Below are 16,203 nucleotides of genomic sequence, written 5' to 3' on the forward strand. Positions count from 1 at the left end.
CACAGAGAATAAACATCTTAGGCTTTGTGTGTACATCTGGTTTCTGTTGCTCATACATTCTTATTCTTCTTCCTCCTCCTCCTCCTCCTCCTCTTGTTCTTCTTCTTCTTTCTTCTCCTTCTTCTTCTTCTCCTCCTCTCCCCTTCCCCTCCCCCTTCCCCTCCCCCTTTCCTTCCTTCCTCTTCCCTTTTACTTTCTGTTTAAGTTCCTGCTTTCAATTATTTGGGGTATAAACCTAGAAGTGGAATTGCTGGTTCCTATGTTAATACTATGTTTAACTTTTCGAGGGGCCACCAAACTGTTTTCTATCAGGATGCTCTGTTTTACATTCCCATCAGTAATGCCTGAGTTCTAATTTCTCCATATCCTCATCAACACTTAGTATTTTCCATTTTAAAACAATACTCTTCCTAGTGGGTTTGCAGTGTTATCTCATTGTGGTTTTGATTTGCATTTCCCTAATGACTAATAATGTGGAAAATCTTTTCATGTTTTTATTGGCTATTCATAGGTCTTACTTTGCAGAAATGTCTATTCAGTTTCTCTGCCATTTTGGGGTTTTTTGTTTTTTTTTTTTGAGTTGCAGGAGTTATTTTTTATTCAGGATACTAGCATGGTCATGTGTTTTTATTTTCGTTGGGTAGATATTTAGGGGTAGAATTTCTGGGCATTAACTGGATATGCATATAATGAGAAACTCCCAAATAATTATTCAGAGTGGTTGTGTCAAAATGCAGTCCCACAAGGAATATGTAAGACTTCAGTTGTTTTGTATGCTTCTCAGCAATTGATCTTATCAGTCTCTTTATTTTAGCCCTTATGATGGATGTGGAATGGTATCTGACTGTGGTATTTAATTTCTATTGCTGTGATGACTAATCATAGAGAGTACTTTTCACATTCTCGGTAGTCGTTCACTTCTGTTCTTTTATGAATATCTGTTCAAGTCCTTTGTCCACTTTTAATTTGGTGGTTTGTTTTTCATTATCTGTAGGGATTCCTTTTGTATTTCAACTATGAGTGCCTTGCTAGATAAATGCTTTACAATTTTCTCCTCTTTCCCCACGCCAGTCTGTAACTTGCCTATTCATGTATTTTAAAATACATGTTTTTTTTGAGACAGGATCTCACTCTGTCGCATAGGCTGGAGTGAAGGGGCATGATCACAGCTCATTTAGCTTCAATCTTTCTGGCTTAAGCAATCTTCCTGCCTCAGCCTCCTGAGTAGCTGGGACTGTAGGCACAGGCCACCACACATAGCTAATTTTTAAATTTTTCTGTAGAGATGGGGTCTCATTGTGTTGCCCAGGCTAGTCTCAAACTCCTGGGCTCAGGTGATCCTCCTGCCTCAGCCTCCCAAAGTGCTGAGATGCCAATTGTTTTTTCTTATTCATGTCTTTAATGAAATGTTTGTTTATGGATTCAAATTTATTAATTTTTAATCTTATGGTTAGTGCTTTTTTCATTCTATCTAAGAAATATTTGCCCATTTCAAGTTCACAAAGATTTTTCTCCATTTTTTCTTCTAAGGTGTTTATGTTTCTAGCCTTTATGTTTACATCTTTGAGAAATATTAAATTAGTTTCTGTGTATGAAGACAGGCAGAAGTAGAGGTTCTTTTTTTTCCCTCCCCCTTCATGAGGATATCCATTATTGCAACAACATTTGTTAAAATGGCTTTTCTCTTTGATTTGTCTTGGCACCTTGGATTGGATTGGATTGACTGTATATTTGTGGGTCCTCTTCTGGAAATTCTTTCCTATTCTGTTCATCCATCTGTCTACCCTTACACTAATACTGCTTTATCTTGAGTGGCTCATGTGTTTAAGCAGTAAGGCCAAGTTTTGAAAGTATTCACTTAGCACCTACATGTTCCAGACTTTGTATATATGTTACCTGTGAAAATCATATGAGGTCAATACTATATCCTATTCTTGACTCCCTGTCATGTCACAATTGCAGAATATAAGACAAGTTGAAGAGGTCACATTGGAGGACTTGCCTGTGTTGTTACAAATCCCACAATTTTTCTACCTCTCCAGGCATGAAGTACATATGCCTTTGCAGGGCATTTAAATGCTGCCTAAATTATCCCATGATATTGCCCCAGCTACATGTTTTTGTTGTTGTTGGGTTTTTTGTTTGTTTATTTATTTATTTTGAGATGGGGTTTTGCTCTTGTTGCCCAGGCTGGAGTGCAATAGTGTAATCTCAGCTCACTGCAACCTCCACCTCCCCAATTCAAGCGATTCTCCTGCCTCAGCCTCCTAAGTAGCTGTGATTATAGGCACCCGCCGACACACCAAGCTAATTTTTTTGAATTTTTAGTAGAAATAGGTTTTCACTATGTTAGCCAGGCTGGTCTTGAACTCCTGACCTCAGGCAATCCACCTACCTCGGCCTCCCAAAGTGTTGGAATTACAGGCATGGGCCACCGTGCCTGGCCAACTACATGTCTTAGTGGTTTCTTTTTTGTTATTTACCTTCAACCAACTCACACTGTGTTTTAATGGTTTCTTAGAGGTACTCAGTGTTTTAAACAAACCAGATACCTCACAGGTTTCTGAATATGTCTCACCCTTCTCTGCACATGTGCCTTGGTGGCATCATTCCAGCTAACATGTATATTTCCATCTCAAAAAGTATTCCCATCAAGCTATTGCAGAGCCCCGCAATCAGATGTGATGCCTCTGCTTTGCAATTCTGGGGCACATGTATAGATCTTGCAGGATTGTTGTATAGATACATACATGCCATGATGGTTTGCTGCCTCCATTCCCCTGTCACCTACATCAGGCATTTCTCCCAATGTTATCCCTCCTCCCCAACCTCTCCACCCCCTGCTGTCCCTCCCCTAGACCCTATCCTCCAACAGACCCCAGTGTGTAATGTTCCCCTTTGCCACTTTATAGCTCTGATGGCACTCATGCTATTCTGCCCTATGTATTTTTCTATATTCCTGCCAGGTTTTACCCACTAGGAAGAAAACTCCTTGATGGAAGTATATTCATTGTCTTTGCACTCATTTCAACAAATCCGAGTGAAAGAAATTTTTCGAGACAGCTAAATAATCTTGTGGTTAAAGTTAAAGTTTAAAAAAGTGAACAGGTTAACCTCACATAACCTCACATGTGATCCAGAATAATCCCAAAGTTTATTCTGTCAATTTAATCCCTATGAATATCTTTTTCACCAAATCAGATCTTTCCGGTTGGAAGACTCTCAGGACTGCAGCAGAGATTTTGTGGAGATCCGAGAAGGAAATGCCACGGGTCCCTTGGTGGGACGATACTGTGGAAACTCCTTGCCTCTCAATTATTCTTCCATTGTGGGACATACCCTGTGGATCAGATTTATCTCGGATGGTTCTGGCAGCGGCACGGGCTTCCAGGCCACATTTATAAAGAGTAAGTTGGTTCTATTTTAGTGATGGCTTTCAGAATATGTCTTACAAACTAGAAATAATACTTTTTTCAGTAATACATTAAGCAAGAACAATCCTAAACTCTACACTTTTCTCTTACATTGTCTTTGTGAATTGCCTTATGTTAGAAGAACTAAATTATATATGAGTGGTTTAGTAAGAGCAAGGGAGAGTATTCTCAATGGTTCCATTATTCTTTTTAAGCTTTGATTTCTACCTAATGTTAAGTTAGTTTTTTTCATGATATTGGGTTAGAGTCTTGTAATATATTATAGTTTGGGTTTGGTATATTTGTATCAAGTGTGCTTTGTTTGATTTCATAAACTCTATATTCTTCACATTTAAGACATTTAGTATTACTTTGGGATTAGCTTAAGTGCTCAAATATAACAATAGGGTATTCTCTTAATAGTATAAAATGTTAAATATTTTTATTCTCTAGCTCAACTTTTCCATAATTGGCTATTTCATATATGATTCCAAACTGTCACATATGACAGCAAATTTAATAAATGTTCCATTTTTTAAAAAAAAAACAAAGTAAAACAGGTAAACCAAAATTAGAGAGGGTGTCTGCTCATCCCCCCTTCCCATGTCCCCAAGTCCCCTAGGGGCTGGGAACCCCTTTTCATGTGGGAAGTTGTGGCCTCTTTTCACATCATGCAACCTTTTAAGGACTTGGAATTCCATTCACAAAATCACCCTTTTCTAAGGAATTAATAGATAGCTCAGAAACCAAAAGGGAAGCAGTATTTCTTTCAATAGTCAGAAAAGAAATCACAGTCAATTAAAAGCCCATCCTTTTCAACATCTTTTGCCTTTTGTTTTTTTCATTTGGTTAAAGAGCGATTCTAAGTAGGTCTGATTTACTACTCTGTTTTCCCTCCTAGTATTTGGCAATAATAATATTGTGGGAACTCATGGGAAAGTCGCCTCTCCTTTCTGGCCTAGAAACTACCCACATAACTCCAATTACCAATGGACAGTAAATGTGAATGCATCTTATGTTGTCCATGGTAGAATCCTGGAGATGGACATAGAAGAAACACAGAGCTGCTATTATGACGTGTTACGGGTGAGTTTCCACATCCAATCAATGCTCATAAATATTGGTGAATTCCTATTGGCAAAAATAAATCCAAGGTAATGTCTATTCAAGCATTTGCAAATCATGTGGGGTAGTCCTAAGTCAGGATTAGAGAAGACTGCCTCTAGATTACATGGACAAAGGCAATTTCAGTATTGCATTTATTATTTTCTATCTAATATCTAAGGGCTTTTTTAGGAATGTTATAGTTTTCCTATTGGGTTTTGTCTAAGCATGCATATGTGTCCTAATTAAGTATTTATTCTGTCATATTTCCCACTATCCTTGTTGTTTTTATGTTAGAGTGTTAAAAATTTTAAGGATCACATAAAAATGAATATAAATCAAAAAATTATGTTGATCATTGCTATCCAGACATTGGCTACTGTGTGAATTCCAGAAACACAATTGGATTCTTATAGGCTATGACCCTTCCTTATTCATTTTGGATTCTTGGTGCCATGAAGAGAACCCAGTACCCGATGGATGCCTAATATATATAGAAATAACTATTACAGGCCGGGCGCGGTGGCTCAAGCCTGTAATCCCAGCACTTTGGGAGGCCGAGGCGGGTGGATCACGAGGTCAAGAGATCGAGACCATCCTGGTCAACATGGTGAAACCCCGTCTCTACTAAAAATACAAAAAATTAGCTGGGCATGGTGGTGCGTGCCTGTAATCCCAGCTACTCAGGAGGCTGAGGCAGGAGAATTGCCTGAACCCAGGAGGCGGAGATTGCGGTGAGCTGAGATCACGCCATTGCACTCCAGCCTGGGTAACGAGCGAAACTCCGTCTCAAAAAAAAAAAAAAAAAAAAGAAATAACTATTCCAAATTTTTTCTGGTAGAGGATTTTATAATAACTGTTAATATAAATTTGTCCCTAGCTGTTTAAAAATTATCACAAAATATGCTTCAAAATAGATAATTTAAGATTTTAAAGCCAACCGAAGAAGATTTATTGAGTGCTTTGACCATGGTGAGCCCTGCAAGTTTTGGTTATTTTGTTGTTACGAATTCTCCTTTCCTTCTGTGGAAATATTGACTCCTTTAGGATACCTGTCCACTTTTTCTCATTAAATCTTTTCTCTTCTTGTTATTTTCCCTTCTTTCTTCCTGATTCCTTGCTTTGAAGCCTCAAAGCACATTTATTAAGTACTGTTGTTAGGTAACCATTCTGGTTCTTATTTTTCCATCCACAAATTTTACTGTAAATCATCTAATGAGCTGTGTCCCACAATGCATGCTTATTAATATAATTCTGCAACAAAGATACAGATGTTTTCAAAACATTAAATTACTTGCAATAATATTTTATATTCTCTGGCACTATTATCTGTTTTAAGCAAAAATAAAATGTTTACCCATTTGTTTTTTTGTTGTTGTTATAATAGAATTGTAATTATGTAAGGCATCTTTTTGATTTTATCTTTTTATGAAGGAAAATATAGACAGTTGCCTAAATACAGCACTCTGTTATCTGTTTTCTATGTGCAGATCTATGATGGGCCTAGCATTCACGCCCGTCTCATTGGATCTTACTGTGGTACCCAGACTGAATCTTTCAGCTCCACTGGAAATTCTTTGACATTTCACTTTTACTCCGACTCTTCAATCTCAGGGAAGGGATTCCTTCTGGAGTGGTTTGCAGTGGAGGCACCTGATGGAGTTTTACCTACCATTGCTCCAGGTGTGTTTGGTAATAAAAGAAGTTCTTTTTAGGACTGATGTTTGCAGGCCAATGTTTCAAAGGGTCCTGCCGTAACAGCAGCCAGATAAATGAGAATAAGTACAGCCCCAAAGCCCTTTCACCAGATGTTCAGATGTTCTTTTAGATTCATAAACACTACCTTTTGTAAAAATTATACATTTCTTTCTAAAAATGCAGGTTTCCCATTATATTGTTCATATTATAATAATTAGAGGCTTGATATCCATAAGATTGTCTACTTAAAATTTCTAGAGACCGCTTTAGAAATCTCTGAAAATTTGATTTGCAGATACTATACATTTACATTCACATACACACACCATCAGTTAGTTAAGGATCAACTCATAGAAGTAACTCTTTTTCCTCTGCATCTATTTTAAATGCACCTTCAGAAATGCTTCAGTTTCTTTTTAGCTGGTCATAAATTGTCATGTTTCACAGTAAAATGGGCCTAATTTTAAACTTTTACTTTTTTACATTCCTAATCCCCTCAGTGAAAGTAATATTGAGGTAGCATGTTGGGGAGACTTTTTTCTTGAAAATTATTTAAATGAGGACAGGCATGGTGGTTCAGACCTGTAATCCCAGCACTTTGGGAGGCCGAGGCGGGCAGATCACTTGTGGCCAGCAGTTCAAAACCAGCCTGACCAACATGGCAAAACCACATCTCTATTAAAAATCTAAAAATTAGCTTGTCATGGGGGAGTGTGTCTGTAGCCTCAGCTACTGGGGATGTTGAGATATGAGAATTGCTTGAACCCGGGCTGCAGAGGTTGCAGTGAGCCAAGAACATGCCTTTGCATTCCAGCCTTGGAGACAGAGTAAGACTCCATCTCAAAAACAAAAAAGAAACGAAAATTATTTAAATGAATTTGAGTGTTTCTTATGGATTTGAGGGTTGACATAGAAAAAATTCATCAGCTATTTCTTGGAGGATATTCTAAGTCCTTGAATATTGATTGGGGCACAGAATCATGGTACCTCATTGAAGAATATTCAAACTCTGAACTTGTTCTATGACTTAAAAGATTAGTCTATTTTCTTCTAACTTCTTGGGTATTTATATCAGCAGACATCACTAATGAAAATAATTTGTACTTATATTTATGTAATGTCCCTTAGTATTCCGTTCTGAAATGTTGTTGTTACCTCTCTAATAAGGTGCTTTCATGACATTAAATATGAATCTCTTCCTTGAAATATTAATCCATTTGTCTAAGAGCAAAGAATCAGCAAGATTGATAATGCAATTTAGAGGCAACATTTAATTCTGGATAGATATGTCCAGAGCTCTAAGAAATAAACTTGAGTTAAACTTTCTTTTATATTTACAAACCTCGAGGTAGAAAAGGAATTACTTATGTATGTAAAATATTATACCAACAAATTTCCTTCTAACATTTTATTATGAAATTCTATAATTATATGACGTAAGTGGACAGGTCAATAAGAGAGCCATAAACCTTAGTCAAGCAGAACAAGGAAAAGGCAAGTAAAGCATTGAGAGAATTTTAGAGTTTACTAATTATCTAGATGGTATAAGTGATTATCTTGTAGTGATATCACACTGTGAAAGTTTCATTAAAACTAAAAAAACCTTAGTATTTTAAAATATATCAACATTTCTTGTACATGCATATATTTAACTTTAGTCAACACATATTTACTGAGAATTTATTATGGATACACTAAGGTGATTAAGGAAGGAAACTGAGATACAGTCTCTACTCTTCAGGAGCTTAAAAGTAATGGGAACCAGGCACAGTGGCTCATGCCTGTAATCCCAGGACTTTGGGAGGCTGAAGCAGGAGGATTTCTTAAAGCCCAGGAGTTTGAGACCAGCTTGGACAACACAGGGAGATTCCATCTCTGCAAAAGATAAAAAAAATTAGGCGTGGTGGTACATGTCTCTAGTCCCAGCTACTCTGGAGGCTGAGGCAGGAAAATTGCTTAAGCCTAGGAGTTCAAGGCTGCCAGTAAGCAGTGATCATGACACTGCACTCCAGTGAGACCCTTCCTCAAAACTAAATAAATAAAAAGTAAAAAATAAATAAACGAGATTGGAGGAAATAAAGCACTCATATGGCAGTTCAATAATGATATTAGTAATTGAATGGGTAAATGATAAAGCAAGTGGTACCAGTAGCAAATAAGCAAAGGAAGAAAAATGAGCTTACTGTGGACTAGGGTCAACTGAAGGAGATTCAGCTCGCCAAGTAGGAAAAGCAGGCTGCCTGTTAGTCAGGAAAAGCTCCATCTTACGGCGGTAACAAATAATTTCAAACTCTTAGGGGCTGAAAACAACAGGTCTCCTTCTACATGTTCCTCTTGTATTAACTGGGTGCCTGCCGTCATCTATTACCTCCTAACTCAGGCTGTTGGAGCTGCCATCGTCAGTGACATTGCCTGAGACCATGGCAGGAGGCAAAAGAGGCCCTGGATGTCTCGGTTTAAAAGTGCTCAGTGTAGAGTAACACATGCCTTTTGCTCATAATTGGCCAAAACTGGTCAAATGGCCTCGTCCGGCCATTTGCAGAATGCAGTTCCACTGGGTGTTTGGAAGTGGAGACAAATGGAATATTTGGTAAACAGCACTAATGACCCACAGCCATTAAATCCATATTTTATAAATCTAAGAAAAGAAATATTTCACATAGAGGAAAACCTTAAAATTTGAAGATACCAGATAACATTCAGCATCCAGATGTTCCATGTGAGATTGCTTTAAAAAAATCTGTAGCATATGTAGTAATAGGATAAAGAAATCAGGACCTCATTCTACAACATTTTATATTCACTTTCTGTTGGCCCTGATAAGATTCAAATGCATTATGGTATGAGAGTCATAAACTTCTGAAAGGATGAAGAATGGACCTCTGGAATCTATTTCTCCATAAAGGTGATGGCAAAACATTTGTTAAAATCAACGTTTTGAGAACTCTGGAAATTAACCAAAACCTTACAACAATCTGAGGCATAGTTATTCAAGAAAAATTGCTGAATCTCAGTAGGAATAGTCATTTTCGTGGCATTCCCTTCCGATTCCCATCTCTCCTTCTAGCTTCATAGTAGCCTCATGACTGCAATAGCTGGTGGAAACGAGCAGCTTAACAGCCGTGGGAGATGGGGCAGCAGAGGTCCAGAAGACAGTCCGTCTCCACGGCATTATCCTTATTCCACATGCTTAGTGGCTTCCTGGAAAAGTGCATTCTCAGGTCTTGTCTTCACAGGACCTGGGCAAGAGTTCACTCTTGTGTAAACAGCCCTGTCCGTGGGGTCTTTGCACAAAACAATCAGCAGCAGCTGTTTCACATCACCACCTTGTGAGGCAGTGACACCAGTTACAGCTAATGAGAAACCGGCCAGGGAACATGAAAGGGAAAAACTGGGGAAGGAGGTACTCACTGGGGACTTTGAAAAGCTCTGACTCGTTCCTGGAAATCTAGAAGGCCACACGCAGATGCCCAGCTGCATACATGCCCAAAAACAGGCCCGAGAAGGCCCTCATCTGTCACCTCAAAATTGCCTAGATATAAATTACATGATAAGTAGCTATGCAGAAAAGATAAAGAAGCATGAGAAACACAGGAATGAATACAGCTCTACCTCAGCAATACAGGGGGTCTTCTATGTGTCTTATTTATGCCTCAGTAGTCAGCACTCAATATTAAATGGGTTATATAGCAAAATTATAGTGAAAATGGAGAATACGATGCATTTTTTTTTTTTTCTTGAGACGGAGTTTCGCTCTTGTTACCCAGGCTGTAGTGCAATGGCGCGATCTCGGCTCACCGCAACCTCCGCCTCCTGGGTTCAGGCAATTCTCCTGCCTCAGCCTCCTGAGTAGCTGGGATTACAGGCACATGCCACCATGCCCAGCTGAATTTTTGTATTTTTAGTAGAGACAGGTTTTCACCATGTTGACCAGGATGGTCTCGATCTCTTGACCTCGTGATCCACCCGCCTCGGCCTCCCAAAGTGCTGGGATTACAGGCGTGTTTTTTTTTTTACATAAAAGATCAACTACAGAAATTGTGGCTCTCCGAATCAGTGGGTTAAATACGATATTCACTGATTTCTGAGTAAATTGTTTCTTGGTTGCTTCTTTTCAGTAGAGGGCTTTCACTTTCAAGTGAAAAAGTACTAGTGTCTTTTCCATGAGGGTTGTGTCAAAGGTGCTGCTTTCCATTCTACAGGTGCTTGTGGTGGCTTCCTGAGGACGGGAGATGCGCCCGTGTTTCTCTTCTCCCCTGGCTGGCCTGACAGTTACAGTAATAGAGTGGACTGTACGTGGCTCATCCAGGCTCCCGACTCTACCGTGGAACTCAACATCCTTTCCCTGGACATCGAATCTCACCGAACATGTGCCTATGATAGCCTTGTGATACGAGACGGTGAGAACATTATAAACAATACTGAGTTTCAACCCTGACCCATATTTAGTTCTATTCAGTTATCATCATACTTGCGTACCGCCTCCATCCATTTGGTGTGGAATTACGCAGATCGTATGGTCAATGGAGGCCTCAGTACCAGCATTGGCCACAACTTCTGAACGACATAGGAAAGTATTAAATTACCTGTCACAAAATGTAAGGAATAGCACAACATTTCTATAAGGAAACAAAGGCTTTTTTAGAGACTTAAGAGGGAAAGAAGAGTCTGAATGTCTACATGGTTCACCTGTCCTTTTGAGAAGCCTCTGAGATAAATATTGTTATTTTCTATTTCTGGCTTTAAGATCCAAGTGAAAAAAATACTTATAATTGTAATGTGACTGGACACAGTGGCTCATACCTAATCCCAGCACTTTGGGAGGTCAAGGCAGGAGGATCACTTGAGTCTAGAAGTTCAAGACCAGCCTGGGCAGCAGAGTGAGGCCCTGTCTCTAAAATAATTTTAAGAAGAATATGGAATAGTAATATATTCATTTCTCTTTGTCCCTGAATCTGGGTGAAATAGGTAGAATTAAGGGGTGATATTGTGTTCTTACCTCTGTACACAGGCATGGTGTTGCTATGTGACATAAAGTTAGAGACATAAATATTGCTGATGTATGCCTTATACAAAATTGAGCTTCACAGTTTGCATGGGCTGGAATGAAGGAGGACAGCAGAAAGGCCACATCCTCCACATCAGTATTTTTCGGTGTGGCCCCCAGATCCACAGAGTCATCACCTGGGAATTTGTTAGATGTGCACATGCTCAGCAAAAAGAAACATGTTTGCCTTTGCCTATAGGCTGCCAGTGTGCAAGATCTTGTCTCCCTTATCCCCGATCCCTAGACCCTGCTAAGTGAGAACAATTGATTGGTGGTGGTGCTTTATGTCCCTTCTGTAGAGGTTGGACACTAAGTAGAGACTCAAGTCAATCATACACATGTGTTGAGATGACCAAGCGCGACTCTCCCCCATTTTCCCGTCAGCAATCAGCTATCAGCACATTGCGTAGGGGAGCATCAAAGCACAGGAATGCTGTCTTCACATCCAAGCCTTCCTGTGCATACTGAAATTTAAAACCTCTCATGTAATGAAAAGGATGTGTATTCTTGCACACATCTTCTAGTGTTCAGAACCTACTAGATGCTTTAAAAAAATCTTCAAAAAAAACTTCAGTAGGTAACTGCATCAATGAAGTAAACTATGATTATTCTTTAAAAATCACATTCCATTGAGTTGGTTTTGTTCCGTCACCAACTTCTCTTGGAAGCCAGGAGCCTGGCAAGCAGTCCCTTTTTTCCTGCGTGGCCTTACACACGTCACTGAAAGGCTCCAAGCCCGTTCTGTCTGTGAGACAGACAAATACCTCCCTCGCAGGCTTTTTGTGAGGATTAGGGAAAGTAATAAATGCATTTTTTTTTTTTTTAGTAAATGTACAAGCATTTTATAGATAATGAATTTGGAATAGTTGAGATTTCCGTTTATTTAGATGGACATTTCAAGAGAGGTTTTATTAGTGTCCTTGCTCAGGCATAGGGCAGCTTGAAAGAGCTAAAGAAACTGAGGTGCATGCCAAACCAACACAAATATTTTAAACTGGTTACGCGACCTTTCCACGTGGATTCCTTTTTATGCACTGGCAATGTGAGTAGATGTTCAATGAGGTTTGTTCCTTCATCGTTTGTTTAATTATGTGTTCAAGAAATAGTTATTGAGTGTCTGCTCTGCGCCAGTTGGTGGATATTGTTGTCATTTATACATTGTTAATATATTTTTATGACTAAATTTTAAATCCGACTTCAATTATTTGTTCTGTGCCCAGCCAGCCAGCCTTTTGCTTCTGAGTAGCAGAAGCATGTGACATTCTGCAGCAAGCATCTAAATGATACTAACAGGCTATTCCTACCCATGCAATTGGCCCATCATTGCAGGCTTTTGGCTGTAGGGAGGCTGTGAACCTTCCTGGGCTACCCCAGAGAGGGTCCTGCAGCATTCTTGGGAGAACTGAGTCACTGTCCCACCTGCTTATTTATTTTACAGAGTTGCCATGGTTCGAAATTCATCAGTTTCTTCCAGACCATGCATCTACCAATTCTGCATACCAAAGATTCCTCCAAACTGAGATTCCATGAAACTACATTGGTCCTAGAAAAACTTTTAAACAGAAAAGAAATTGTTTAAAAAATCAGTAATTCTTTAACGTAGCTCCGGATCTTAAACATATTTTCTTCATGACCTTACATCAGTCATTTAATAGCATAGTTTTGGGGCATCTGAGGTTAATCTGCAAAGGTTAATGTCACTGTTAACTTCTATGCCCTATGCCCTTGCATACAGCAAAATGACTAGCTTTGTATCTCCTGTAAAACTCAGTTTGTCATCTGCAAAATGGGGATAAAAATAAATGCCTACCTAGTAGTGTCACTGTGAAGATAAAATCAGATAGTACATGTGAAGCACTTAAAGGGGTATATAGTAATTGCTCAGTAGAGGTCAGTCTTGAATAATCTTGGGGCCTCAGTTTCTCTATCTGTAAAATGAAAGATTGGACTAGAAAAAGAATTCCCAAGTTGCCTTCTAGTGCTGTAGCCTTTACCGTTCTGTGACTTGCCCTCCTCTTTAAAGATTAGGTTCAATCTTTCTGCAATCTATATGTTAAGGTTTTGGAAGTCTCCAGAAATGCCCTAGTACTCAGTATGAAGACTGAAGGGGTGGGTGGGCAAGTAACAAACCATCTGTGATTATTGGGTTATCTTCCCACTAATGAGTTAGCTAATCAACAAGCACTTATTTTGAGATAAGCATTGTTTCACCAGATAATCTGGAGTGAATTTTAGAAAAGAAATCAGAATCAGTAGACTCAACTCATTATCATCACGTGATAAAATATACATGTGAACTCATGACATATAATAAACTTCAAAGTAGTACAGGTAGTTAGAGAAAACAACACTGGGTGAAATGTATAGCAAAATAGCATAATGAAGGGCTCTTAGTATAAATGCAAAAGGAGTTTAAGAGATACACTTTTGAATTGTAAAGCACGCAAAAGTTTGCAGAAATCAGAAACCTTTGAAAGAATGCAATTTCACGCATTTTGCATTTATAACTGTGCCATCACATTTGTAATTACAGGAATAGAAAATAACTTACTTTCTAAAGTAGTTAATAATGAATGAGTTTCAAGCTGTGGTCAGTGCCACAAAGAATCCATGTTGCTGGTTGTGTAAAAGGGCATATTTGCTTATGTCTCATATTCTATTTTTGTTTTTTATAAACCTGAAATTTATTAATTCTCTGCCTTAGGACAAAAGAAAAAAAATTTGCATATTTTCCCAGCCAAGGAGTTCAAGTCTGCTGTAATCCCCTTTGCTCCACTTTGGTTTCAGCCAGCACAATGGCTTTGATCCAAGCTTATATCCAAGATAATCGAGATGAAAAGGGGACATGAGGTGCCCCTGCGAATTTCCTTTGTTCTCTGTGAGAGTGGGGCACACTTGCTGGGACTCTTCTGTCACTCTCCACACAAATGTATGGTTGTTTTTATACCAAAGCAAAGAAAAGCAATGAACAAACACAAATGAAAAGTTTTGTTTAAAAAACCCCACTGGCACTGAATAAAGGGTCATATAAAAGTTGCATACCTTTTTGTGAATGATATTGTAACGTTAGTGTAGGATCTGAGGTCAAGGAACCAACGTTGTTTTTCCTTTTATTTAGACCTTCAGCAATCAGAGTAACTGAGGTCAGAGTCTCTAATCAACACAGGTTTCATCACTGGTCCTTCATCGCTTCCAAATCCCAGGTACACTGATTCTGAGTTTTAGTGACAGGGAGAACTGGCATCCTGTTTTTAGAAAGACAGTGGAAATGGCCGGGCACAGTGGCTCACACCTGTAATCCCAGCACTTTGGGAGGCTGAGGCGGGCAGATCACCTGAGGTCAGGAGTTCAAGACCAGCCTGGCCAACATGGCAAAACCCGGTCTCTACAAAAAATACAAAAATTATCCAGGTATGGTGGTGTGTGCCTGTAATCCCAACCACTTGGGAGGCTGAGTTGGGAGAATTGCTTGAACCCGGGAGACTGAGGTTGCAGTGAGCCGAGATCGCACCATTGCACTCCAGCCTGGGCGACAGAGCAAGACTCCAGCTCAAAAATAAAAGGGAGGGTGCAGTAGAAACTGTCAAAGAAGTCTTTATCAAAAATGGTAAAGAACCCCACACTTTGGGAGGCCGAGGAAGGCGAATCATTTAAGATGAGGTGTTCGAGACCAGTCTAGCAAACATGGCAAAACCCCTGCCTCTACTAAAAATACAATAATTAGCCAGATATGGTGGTGTACCACTATAATACCAGCCACCCAAGAGGCTGAGGCAGGAGAATCGCTTGAACGCAGGAGGCAGAGGTTGCAGTAAGTCCAGATCGTGTCCCTGCACTCCAGCCTGGGTGACAGAGGGAGATTCCATCTCAAACAAAAGTAGGGGGTGGGGCACTGGTGGTAAAGAAAAGGGCACACAGGACCATTACAAGCCAGAGCCAGAATGATGTCACCCTTGAGGGGTCCTTCTTTTTCAGAATCCCATTATCTTCTACGAATCCTGATGTTCTGAGAAAAATGGGTGAGCTGCTTGGGCTAAGCTGCAAATGATGGTAGAGGAGATTCTCAAGACGGTATTTTCATGCTGTTTCCTTTCTTTCAATGTAGGAGACAATAACTTGGCCCAGCAGCTGGCAGTTCTCTGTGGCAGAGAGATTCCTGGCCCCATCCGGTCTACTGGAGAGTACATGTTTATCCGCTTCACCTCGGACTCCAGTGTAACCAGGGCAGGCTTCAATGCATCCTTTCACAAGAGTAATGAGTTCAAATATTTTGTAATCCCATGTTATCTCATCTCCTCTCTTTTTCTCTCCCTAATATAATTTTTTTGGGGTACTAGGACACAAGACAAGTCAGAGGACATGGGTCTCTGCCAGGGCTCTGGATGGCTGGCTCCCCTTACGGCAATGCTGAGTCCTGACCCAAAGGACCGAGGCTAAGTTATGCAAAAGTGTCCTGCCTTCGGATCTCTGGGTGGGGTATCTTCACTCCAGGGAGCAGTGTCCATGGAATGCATGAGAGAGAGCTTTACAGGAAATTTTCAGCCTCACTGAGGGCTGGAACTAGAGTGCAGCTCTTAGTCATAACTCATCAAAGGAGCAAAACTTCATCATTTATTTTCATAAATTACTTGGTTGAAATCATCCGTTTGAGGGTTGGCAGGAAGAGTTTGTTCCTCTTGAAATATGAATTTGATGAATCACAAGCGGGTACCATAAATGGGATGCTGTCACGCGCAGTATGATTGAGACTTCTCAAACTTGACATGTGAAGTCCAGCAATAGCCTTAAATCCAAACCAAATGACAGGTAATAAAAGTAGTCCATGGAAGAGTGAAAGACTCTCATGTTTTTAGCTAAAAAACATAATTTTAAAGTATATTCTCAATCTAACATTAAAAATCAACCTAATATTTCCTCCATGCTTATATATACCTTTTACCA

At 39.6% G+C, this 16,203-nt stretch overlaps 1 protein-coding gene across 2 annotated transcripts in view; it reads left to right on the forward strand.

The window, feature by feature from the left end:
- The window catches only part of CUBN (cubilin), a 305,685-nt gene that overhangs the window by 193,134 nt on the left and 96,348 nt on the right, over positions 1-16,203 (forward strand). For both annotated transcript variants that reach the window (XM_037739008.1, XM_017529781.2), the window contains exons 37-41: positions 3,202-3,407; positions 4,315-4,499; positions 6,008-6,200; positions 10,418-10,615; positions 15,368-15,514. In XM_037739008.1, coding sequence (XP_037594936.1) covers positions 3,202-3,407; positions 4,315-4,499; positions 6,008-6,200; positions 10,418-10,615; positions 15,368-15,514 — 929 coding nt within the window. The remainder of the gene's footprint in view (positions 1-3,201; positions 3,408-4,314; positions 4,500-6,007; positions 6,201-10,417; positions 10,616-15,367; positions 15,515-16,203) is intronic.

Source organism: Cebus imitator, unplaced genomic scaffold (assembly GCF_001604975.1).
Source record: "Cebus imitator isolate Cc_AM_T3 unplaced genomic scaffold, Cebus_imitator-1.0 Scaffold61, whole genome shotgun sequence".
NCBI classification, from domain to species: Eukaryota; Metazoa; Chordata; class Mammalia; order Primates; family Cebidae; genus Cebus; species Cebus imitator.